The sequence below is a fragment of the Etheostoma spectabile genome, chromosome 9, assembly GCF_008692095.1.
Source record: "Etheostoma spectabile isolate EspeVRDwgs_2016 chromosome 9, UIUC_Espe_1.0, whole genome shotgun sequence".
NCBI classification, from domain to species: Eukaryota; Metazoa; Chordata; class Actinopteri; order Perciformes; family Percidae; genus Etheostoma; species Etheostoma spectabile.
The window spans coordinates 7,416,250-7,427,364 of NC_045741.1; the positions used below are offsets into that span (position 1 = coordinate 7,416,250).

The following is an 11,115-nucleotide window of genomic DNA, read 5'->3' on the forward strand; positions in this document are numbered from 1 at the left end:
ACGCCTGTCTGAGTCTCCCCCTCCCCACTGGCCAGCAGGTGCAAAACCATCTGACCATAAATACCAAAGCAGTCAACAGTATGTAAAAACTTAATTTCACTTCTATTTTACATTCAAGAACTTTAACATGGAAGATAAAGTTGTTTGACTCTTTTAGTTTATCCTTACTGTCAGTTCCTGTTCAAATGGACTTGGCAGTGTCAACCTGAACAGGTTTGACCTGATAAGACACAACAATACCATAACATTTTTTAAATAGCTGAGTGTGAAGGCAGATATGTTAATTATGAACTGGTCTACATGGTCTACGACAACAGACTCGGATTGTTGCGGGAAACAACAACAAACTTAAAGCTAGCCAGCTATTCGCTAAAAAAAAGTTTTGAAGAACATTTGGATCGTGAACCTGCTTGGTTCACTTGGGGAATGATCAGAAAAATGTACGAAGAATATGGTTATGCCATTTACTCTTCAGCTGGGACATTTTGGGACCTTTTGGTTTGATTGCTGTGGACGAAGTACACATGGCGATGCTGGTAAGAGCAAACAAGGTTTAACAATGTACCCAACTAATTTCAATAGCTCACGTTACAGTATTAGCTTCATTTAATATTGTGTTTTTTCTTTTGTAGGGTGCAAATGTTTCACCAAAACAAGCTTCTTCTCGAGTCCACTTTGCAGATCCACCGTTTTTGCAACCGGAGCTCAGTGCCGCTTGAGACAATTGGGTTTGGTTTTAAAGAAAGAAGTATTTTTTTTTAAGTTTATGTGTGGAGGCGCCTACCATGAATAATGGTAAATGGTCTGCATTTATGTAGTAATTTTTCCCCCCCTTAACGACCACTCAAAGGGCTTTACCTACAACAGGCACCAGTAACACCATTGACACAAACATTCATACACCGGTGGCCAAGGTGGTGCCACCTGTTCATCAGATAAAGAGTCATTCACAGACCAAAGGCGCAGCAGTGAGAGACATTTTGGGTTTACTATCTTGCCCAAGGATTTGGACATGTAGACTGCCAGGGATGATACCACCTTCTATTGCTACACGACATTCCCCTCTTGAGCCGCAGACGCTGATTAATGGATATTTGTTCGTAATGGACGATACAGATGTGTGTTTAGTCCCTAAAGGTCTCCTTTAGGGTCATGTAACATGCACTTGGTTGTCTCCTATAGTGTCATTTAACACAGGCTTGGTCGGGACTATTGGCGTCCCTTTTGACGCTGTGGGCTTACGGTTCTGTGACTCACAGGAACGGGACGGTTAGGTTTAGGAAAAGGCCAGTTAAAGAAGAATCATCAATAACGGGACGGTTAAGGACACACGCAAGACACAAATCCAGATCTCCTGGGTGAAAGTCCTGTGTTTGACCCATACACCACCCCGACCAACCTCCCTACGAGGAATTTCCCCCTTACATACTACTCACTAAACCCCGTCTAGATGCTAATCGTAAGTTCTACACACACACACACCAAAGGGCGTCTTTTTCGTGGCATCTGACGCAGACAGCCACTGTCTAAACGTCCGTATTTCATGAGTTTGGAGTGAGAACGGGTTGGTATGTATGTGTTATTTGTTTCTGAATTTGTTGTTTCTTTATTTTATATTCTTGTTTTCATGTATGCACCATCAACCAAAGCAAATTCCTGTTAAGTGCTTCCTACCTACCAATAAATCTATTTATGATTCTGATTTATGATTCAGATTCTACAGTTATAAATCTTCAATCTTGGAAAATACTTTTTCATCGTACCATTACAGTCTTTTGAGAACCACTGGAGAAGATGATGTCTTCTGGGTGTGAACTCACTCCACCATCTCTCCTCGTGATGAACTCAGCAACACTCTTCTGGACGCATGGTATACCGCAGGAGGCTGAAGAATATGAGCCTGTCATCGACAAAGTGGAGAGATCAGCCGTTAGAGCGGAGTTTGGGCCAAATGTTTTAAAATCTGTACAAATAAATGAATATTATTCATTCTCACCCACACTCCCGCCACTGCAGGCCCCCAGAAGCTTCTGTGCCTTCTGCCTGGCATCCAGAGGGAGGCATTTTTCAGTGAGGAGCTCGGGGTAAAGACACGCTGCCAAGACCTGAGAAGCCCAACAGGGAATGACACAAACCGACAGGCTCCGTTTGTAGCTGTCAGACTGATAAAATATAAACCACCAACCTGGCGAACAAACGACATGGGTGCCATCCCTGCCCTGTGGGGATCCCCTGAACTGACATCAATCACCTGCTGGAAGGGTTTCGTCACTCCCTGGGAAAAGAACATTTTGGGTTAGATACAAGCTCAGCTGGGTGGTATTTTTTAACTCTGTCATCCAACTTGTCTCTTTTATGTAAGGTTAAGTAGCCTTGAGGTTGTCATGTAAAATCCACATACATTCTGTATTCATCAGTGTACATTTCTTCCCAAAAAGAAACATGACAAGAAACATTTAACATTATTTCTACAATTAAAGCGAGACATCTAAGACATCTAAGATGCTGAGTTTAATGACTTACTAGGTAATGAGAGTCCTCTTTTTTTCTGGCAGAGTACTAAATTAGTTTAAATCGTACTTAAAGAAACAGGACTACTTTGTGTCTATAGGTATTTACACATGTGAGCGGACAAATGATGTGCAGAGTTCCCCAAGGGTCCATTCTTGGGCCTCTTCTGTTTTAACATTTACATGCTTCAACTGGCTGAGATTATGGAAAAGAACTAAATAATTGACTATAGTTATGCTGACAACACACACATTTACAGATATATTTCTGATCTGCTGCGATACATTATGAACCACCCAGACCTCTCGGCTCGTCTGGAGCACATCTTTTTTCCATCCCCAGAGTCAGAACTAAACAATAGTGGTGTGAGATACTGCAAAATGTGTGATTGATCTGATACCAAATAAATATGGAGCTAGTATTGCCAATACCAATATGATACCAATGTGTTTTAAAAATTAAGGTGGATGCATCATCAAATTGCTGAATCTGAATGAATTCTCATGATCTTTAAGTGATTTTGTGATTTTTCCTTTGGATTATTATAACTTAAAACCCAGGACAGAATTTACATATGCTTGTATACATTTGTTGTGTTAGCGCTGTATCTTAACGCCTTTTTACAAATTATACAGCTTTTTACAGTTTTATTTTTGGCCTGAAAATATAGCCACACAGCGCTCCTCTTTCTCTCTTCCATTCTTCAGACACTGTCCAAACGACTTCGGAGTGAAAACGGGTTGGCCAGTCAGTTTTCTAGGCCAAAATACAATGTTAAATTTCTGCAAGAGAAAAGCTACCTTGGAATATATAACTATCCTTCAATGATCTTTGTAGTTTGTTGTTGGGTTATCTCCAAGGGCAGAGCTTGTGTATTCAATGTTATCATCATATCAACTGTAGTAATTGCAAGTTGTCTGATTAAGGAACAATCAAGTACAGTCTTCCATTCTGGCCCTGAATATAAACTGCCTGTATAAAAGGTTATTTGCGAACCTGAAAGAAGGTTTACTGCTTGCAAGTGTAACAATAAAACTTCAAAGACACTCTCTTGTTTGTTCCAGTCTCTACCTGAGTATTTCTATTTTCTGCCACTTACTGTATATCTGATACTTAATCTGTTACAGATTAAACTGCTCAACACAAAGTAGTTAAAGAGTAACTCAACCACCAGCGCTGCACAGGTGTTAATATGCATCAGTATAACAATCCATTATAGCTAACACTCAATGGTTAAACTTTTTTGAATGTAGCTAAGCCTGCCTGTAATGTGTTTTTACATTTTCGAATTGTTACTTTTACCAAAGTAAAGGATCTGAATTCTTCTACCACCACTGTTGACAAACATCTCTTATTGTTATGACACAGTTTGGAGAACCTTTGTCCTGAAAGATTATGTGTTGTTTCTTTTGATTATATAATTTTCTATTTGAATCTGTAGGTTGTTCTCTAGTTTCCTTCTTACAGGAGCAGACCAAAATAGCAAAATCTGAGATTAGTTCAGGTGTATCACACCTGTCCTAGGACTCACCTGTGTGATCTCCTCTGTGATGCGTGCAGCCAGACTCTGCAGGTTTGTTGGGGCTCTGATCCCCCGCACCGTGGGGTTAACCTCCTGCAAGGAACTCATCTCTGTTTCACTGAGAAGCTCAACAACTCAGAGACCCTAAAAACGGCTCAATGTTGAAATCTGTCAGGCAAGTGCAGGGAAGGCACCCAGAGTGTTGGCTCAGCCTATAACTACTAGAGCTAGAAGCTCGTAAAAAAAAAAAAAAAGATTGAAGATCAAAACTGGTTAAACATTATCCCCAAAGTGCTAAATAAAGCCAGGCCGAATGGGAGATGATACACTTGAACTACTGTCATTTTCATAAAGGCCTGGTTGATCCCACATTTGGTGTGACAATGGGCAGGGGGGGTTCTCCCCATGTGGAACACGTGAATATCTCATGAGAGGGAAGTATGTGTCCTTGTGCCATTTCACAATAAATTCTTTAGACTTGTCATTTACACCTACTTTATTTTGCTTGGAACAATGTCATCCATGTCTTAGTCTATATCAATGACGTTTCATTTCAGGGATTGTTCAGATTCCACTTTCTTTTTGTTGCCATTTTAAACTTGCGGCGTGAAAGCAGGAAACGAAGGACACTGTCCTAGACTGCTTAAGAGGAACGGTTTTTCTGGCTTGTTGTGGTGTTTCCCGAACTAACGAGTGAAAAAGACCGGGCAGGCCAGCACTGAGCTGGCGACATACCAAGCCAAAGGAAGGCCTGTAGGCCTCTAACCCTTACCTTCAATTGGGAGGGTCAGCTTTACCAGTTTTCAAATTCCAAATGTAAAACCAAGCACTGGTATAATCCTAGACATAAGACTTATCAAGTTTCCCCAGGGTTGGTTATGCCATGACACTATCATAATTTGCTGTCATAACTTTTCAGCGAACCCTGATTGGTGTTTCTCAGACAATCCCAGCCAAAGCTGCCTAAAAGTAAATAAATACTTTTATCATGGACGTGTATGTTTATTGTACGAAGGCCTATGTGTTTGTAGAGCTGTATATTCTCAATACATCAAGATATTTACATGTGACACATGTGGAGGAACCCTCTGCCCACTGTCACATCAAATTTGGGATCTTCCATCTTCCATCTTGGGATCAACCATCTTGCATTATGAGTGAAAATCCCACTGACTTTTCCTCCAAGGCCACCACAAGATTAACATTTGTGTTTTTTTCAGAAATATGCCAACATCTATAGGATGGATTTCCATGAACTTTGTTTAGATAATGTGTTTGTGTTGTTTCGAGACATTTACGATCAGTTAGGACACAATGAAGAGGAAATTGTGTTCTAAATTCTTCTGTCTTTAGTTGATGTTCATAAGAATTAGTTTGTAAAAGAAGAACATTTCCTGCCATTTTTAAAGATTCTTTTATTTTACTTTTTCAAAAAAAGAAAATACGTATTGTTGCCTAAATAAAATCTATCACCAGACAGTTAAGGAAAAGATTGCATCAAACTGTGAAGCAAATAAATCAAGTCTGATCTGATCTGCAAGCTGCTTGGGCCTTTAATGCGGTCAAAACGCAATAACTTCCCCCTCCCCTCTTCCTCCCTCCCCCTTCAATCAACGATGATGTATCACTTCCTTGTTTTTGACCAATAGGCTTGCACACTGACAGAGAGCCACACTCCCAGTCCACTGATTAGTGTAACACAATATAGGTGAGCCCGCTACTGTTGACGAGTAATTTAAAATGCATATGTAAAATAAAGTAAATTAAAGGCATTTTAATTTAGTCACAAACCCTTAAGTGTTGTTTGTAAAGGAGATTTACATGTAAAACACTGCATAAGATTCAGACCCATCACATGATGGAATGAGGTCCCTTAAAAGGTTAGTTCATGGGAAAGTTCCTGCAGGTGAAATGGGCCTGAAGTTACCCCCCATGACTCTGTCCTTCATACCTCCGTCAGGGTGAGGAAGTTTGTCCCGTACGAGGCGAAGGTGGAAGGAGCCGAGGCGATCCAAAACCTTCTGCACGGTGTCAGGAGGAACAAGGATGCTTAACCTGTGTGTGTGTGTGTGTGTGTGTGAGAGAGTGTGAGAGAGAGAGAGACACACACAACATAATGGAGTTACTTTTTTTTTTTTTTTTTTTAAAGGTAACCTGACTATTGTGTCAAACGTCATGTCTCTCACCTCAGATGGTGGTTTCCTGTTGTTCCATCATACTGACATCCTGGTCCTAACAATACACCTTCTTCCTCTAGTAACATCTGACAGTACAGAACATCTGCCTCCACCTCCAATTTCTAAAAGCAGAGAGGTGAATGTCTTCAGTATCTTAGTTATTATTAACAGAATAGTCTTTATCTGCGACGTCCCACTTCTGGGATCGAATAAGTACAACTCCGCCGGATGTTCTTCTTTTTAGGCCTGATGTCTCTCACCTTCCTCTTTCTTTGTGAGTGAGTTTTAAACTCCGGTGGATTTATGAGGTTACCTGCTCCCCAGATCTCTGCAGGGTAAATCCAGACAGCTAGCTAGACTATCTGAGTTTTAAAACAACTTTTGAACTTACACGTTCCACCAAAACAAGTTCCTTCCGAGGCTATTTTGCAAAGACACCGTTATTGTTTCAGGGGCTTAAAACAATTATGATTGATTGGTTTGAAGAAAAAGAAGACTTCTGAAAAAAATGGACGTCGGGCAGAATTTTCGGTGGCACCTGAAAAATCCTGGAAATGAAACGTCATTGATATAGACTAACTGTGAGGTGATCTTTGTTTCCAGATGCCGTTGCAGTTGAGTTTAGCAGACCAACTGTGATCCTCATACGGCAACAACAGTTAAGTTTAAGATAGAAAAGAGCTTGGTTTGGATTAAAACAGCTGTCCCCTTAACTTGTACTCCCCGGACACAAACTCGTGTTTCCAGGGCGATAGTCTTGTGTTTTCCCTGAGACACGAACTCTTATTTTACAACAGTAAAAGCAAAGCTAAATTTTGAATTACAGAAGTCAAGTCAGTTTGTTTTACATTATATAAAAATTAATAGGACATGACAGTCTGCATAGAAGGTCAAAAAGGACCACACCACTACTACACACTTCAAAAAGGAGTTGGCAGTATAAATTATATACAGGTTTTGGTAAAGTTGCTAAAACGTGCAAAACATCTGAGTGCAGTCCTCCAAAAAAAAAAAAAACCAACAACAACATATCACCACATTGCAGCATACATTTTGTTACATGAACATGAAAGTTTTTGTAACATTTCTCACCTTGGCCTTCTCTATAATCTTAGATGGTAAACGCAGGCAGGGATAAAGGTATATTCCCCCCATCGCTGGCTGGCAACTCATGCCTGGTAGAGCATTCAGAAACTCCTGAACCCGCTGAGCATTCTGGGACAAAGTGGCCAGAGTGAGGAGAATCTCCTTCAAACAAAAAGAGAAGAAGGAACATAGATTTGATTGTAACTAGTAATACAACACAGGACAGGGGCGTATACTGCAGGGATACATATGAGCAAATAAGGCAGGACTGTAATCTTTTGCAGGGGCAATGCCAGATGTTATGAAAATTCAGGGCTTAGTCCAAACAAATGGAGGTCTTTTGCCAATCGGTCTCATTAAATCCAATAGAGTCTCAGCATTCCAGTCAGACCCAATTCATGCAATGCCAAAACTGTTTAGGATATTTTAGAAAAGACTAAAACAACACATTTATACTGCATCATTTACAGAATAGTTCCAGCGCCACCATAAGTTCCCTTACTGTCGGTTTTCTTTGTGTTAACGTTAAACTGAGCAACATTACATACTGAAATGGCATGTTTTGAAGAAAATTTGGATTGTGCAACAAGGACAACACACTTTTCTTTTCTTTCTGGGAATGATTGTAAAGATTTAAAAAGATTGTGTTTATGGCATTTACTCTTTGGTTTTGGTTTTGCTCGGCCCCAAAGAGGCTCTGCAGGTGTCTCACCTGTGTGTATGTGTCATAGGATGGGTCTCCAGGTTTTGGTGGGTTGACCATGAGCTCCAGAGCCAGCTGTCCTGTGACTGGAGTACTGATATCAGTACACAGCATGGTATCAACAAAATGTGTCACCTCTGGGTCCATGTTGACCTGCTCCATGTATCCTGCCCTCAGACCGCACCTGGGGCACAGACACAGAAGTCATTTGGTTGCTTGTTAGTCAAGACACACATCCACACATTACTCACATCCACATGAATTGTTTGAGTATTTGTCATTGATTAAGTGGTGCAGTGATTTAGTGGTGTAGTTTACTGGTGCTGATAATGTTGGGCTATTTACTCTCTCTTTGCTCAATGTGCAAAATTAAATGGTCAGTCATCTTTGTTGGTTTGTGTATTTGGCCATGCTCGCTTCTGCAGTTGCAAAACTGTGCAAGTACATTTCCATTTTCATGCAACTTTTTATTTTACTTAACTATTATTCAAAGTACATTTTCCAATGCTTTTGTGTGAAGTGATCTGTATGGGTGGTTAAGGGTTGTGTGGCCTGAAATAAAATGCTCATGTTTTATCATTGACAAATCACTCCTTTTTTAATCAAAAAAACAGTCCAACAAATATGATATTTCTTCCTGTTTGAGTAATGTTTGTGTATGTAAATGGTCAAAGCTGCTTGTTGTATGATGCCGTCAGCAAATCCATAAATGCAAGTATAAGAAACAGAACTCACTCTCCCATGCAGGCGCTGGATATAGAGTGGAAGGAGACCAACTGCACTGTCTCTGAGAACTCTTGGTCCATCTCAAACAGGACTCTCTTATAGGAAACAAACTCCTTCTCCTGTCCATACACGCTGTCCTGGTACACCTGGAGTGCAGAGTAATGAAATCGATAGTCAATGAAAGACTGTGTGAGCAAAAAGGCTGCCAGCTACTTTGTTAAAGTCCAATCTGAAGATGCAGTTTGTGATCACCTCATCAACCAACAGTAGGAGCCTCTCTGCTGCTGCAAACCGAATCACTTCCTCTATCGACTTCCTGTCCTGCACATGACCTAGGAGGACAAAGAGCCGCATGCAGACAGTGATAACAGCAAGTTTAAAGAGATGGTCCAATATCATTTTTTGCTCCCCGATTCTGATACCCAAACTTTTGTATCGGCCGATACTCATTACCGATCCGATACCAATGTGTCATATATTTTATTAGGTTTTAACAACTGTATACTAATATCCCTGTATGGATGTGATTTCTATCTTTGTTGTTGCTTAGGATAAACCTTTTGTGAAAAATGAACAAAGGCAAAAAATGAATGCCATGGAACTTTTTATTATCCAGTTTGATGGTCAGTCAACTTGTACTTAAGAAGACTGTTTTAATACCTTTTAAACTAATTAATTTAATCAACCATGATTTAAAAAATATATATTCAGTTTTTTCAATATTATTATAAGCTAACATATACATTTATATGGCTTATTGTGGAGAAAGTACATTTTTATATTTATGTCACATGTCCCACTATACAAAACAATGTATTCATTTATGAGTTCTTAAATGCCCTGATGTGCACCCTTTACATATGTATAGGCGTATGTATGTATGTATGTATGTATGTATGTATGTATGTATGTATGTATGTATGTATGTATGTATGTATGTATGTATGTACAGACATACACAGTCACGAAAAAACAACATAAATAAACTTCTGCAGGGTTAAATTATGTGGTAGGCTATCTGATCTGTGCATAAACTCCAGTACTTTCTGACACCAATACCAGCAGTTTAGGCTTTTATGAATACTGGTATTGGTATTAGAACATCTCTAGTTTAAACAGGTGGCTTGACTGGAGCTACTGTACTGCATGCTGGTTACCTGTGGGGTTTCCTGGGTTGCTGATGTAAATGGCTCTGGGCTCGCAGCGCCCCCTAGCAGTCTTTAAAGCTCGGTGCAGCTCGTCCAGGTCTATTGCCCAGCCTTGGTCCTCCATCAGCTGGTACGTCACCAGAGTCACCCCTGCTTCATCCAGCAGCGGGGGCAGGGTGTGTGGGCAGGGCCTCGGGGTCAGCACGCCTGTCTGAGTCTCCCCCTCCCCACTGGCCAGCAGCTTCACAACCACCTTGACACAGCAGATCAATACACAAACCTTAGTTAATATTGGAAAAAATTAAATAAAAGTCTACATAAGTACAAGTAAATTAAGTCAAAAGCAGCTAATTCAAAAGTTACTCAAAGTAAAAGTTACTTTGTTACTTTTTAACTATGTCTTGTTTATACCTATTTTACTTCTTTAGTTAAATCACTCTTTTGTGATTTAAAAAAGGGACAAAGCCACTTTGATTTGAGTTTGTTGACAGATGATACAACATTAGAGACCTTTTTACTTTGCATTTTTTAACTCAGTAATGGATGTGATTTAAAACTTCAATTGAAACATAAACGGAAAAGTACACCAAAAAAAAACTACTCAATTACAGTAAGGTGAGTAGTTGTAATTTGTTACTTTCCACCTCTGTGGCTGTGATATCTGGACAATGAATAGTGATGCAGTGATAATATGTTCATACCATCAGGGCCCTTTGAGAACCAGCAGAGATAAAGACGTCTTCAGCGTGTGAAGGCACTCCGGCATCTCGTCTCGTGATGAACTCAGCGATGCTCTGCTTGACATGAGGCATGCCAGAGGAGGCTGTATAGGAACCTATCGATCAATCATTGGATATTGACATTTGTTAATTAAAATGCCAGTCTGCCACATTTTCAAAAGTCAGACACACTGTACAGAAGAATAACTTTTACAGTCCTCACCTACACTGCCGCCATCGCAGACCTCCAGGAGCTTCTGGGCCCTCAGCCTGACATCCAGAGGAAGAGTTTGGTTTTTCAGCAGCTGAGGGTGCAGACATACAGCCAAGACCTAAAGAAAATAGGCCGGATCATAAGACAATATAGATCAAAATCAACTTTATTAGGGCTTGCTCTGGACGGAGACCAGTGAAGGATATCAGAAACACTTTTCCGGTGATGCTGAGCGTTACTGCACAGTCTCCAACTGAGCTTGAAGACGTAGATGTGACGTGAGCAACCTGTCTGGAAGTTGTAAGTCTT

General features: G+C 40.3%; 2 protein-coding genes across 2 annotated transcripts in view; both read right to left on the reverse strand.

Moving 5' to 3' along the window:
* The window catches only part of LOC116695754 (alanine aminotransferase 2), a 10,991-nt gene extending 6,460 nt beyond the window's left edge, over positions 1 to 4,531 (reverse strand). Inside the window, exons 1-5 of the mRNA XM_032526207.1 lie at positions 4,043 to 4,531; positions 2,186 to 2,275; positions 1,997 to 2,105; positions 1,764 to 1,900; positions 469 to 533 (exon numbers count right to left, since the gene is read on the reverse strand). Coding sequence (XP_032382098.1) covers positions 469 to 533; positions 1,764 to 1,900; positions 1,997 to 2,105; positions 2,186 to 2,275; positions 4,043 to 4,141 — 500 coding nt within the window. The 5' untranslated portion in view covers positions 4,142 to 4,531. The remainder of the gene's footprint in view (positions 1 to 468; positions 534 to 1,763; positions 1,901 to 1,996; positions 2,106 to 2,185; positions 2,276 to 4,042) is intronic.
* Positions 4,532 to 5,113: 582 nt separating this feature from the next.
* Positions 5,114 to 11,115, reverse strand: part of LOC116695244 (alanine aminotransferase 2) — a 9,213-nt gene continuing 3,211 nt past the window's right edge. The window contains exons 3-11 of the mRNA XM_032525387.1: positions 10,816 to 10,924; positions 10,575 to 10,708; positions 9,883 to 10,126; positions 8,978 to 9,057; positions 8,735 to 8,871; positions 8,009 to 8,183; positions 7,303 to 7,458; positions 6,220 to 6,332; positions 5,114 to 6,088 (exon numbers count right to left, since the gene is read on the reverse strand). Of these exons, the coding sequence (XP_032381278.1) occupies positions 5,920 to 6,088; positions 6,220 to 6,332; positions 7,303 to 7,458; positions 8,009 to 8,183; positions 8,735 to 8,871; positions 8,978 to 9,057; positions 9,883 to 10,126; positions 10,575 to 10,708; positions 10,816 to 10,924 (1,317 nt within the window). The 3' untranslated portion in view covers positions 5,114 to 5,919. The remainder of the gene's footprint in view (positions 6,089 to 6,219; positions 6,333 to 7,302; positions 7,459 to 8,008; positions 8,184 to 8,734; positions 8,872 to 8,977; positions 9,058 to 9,882; positions 10,127 to 10,574; positions 10,709 to 10,815; positions 10,925 to 11,115) is intronic.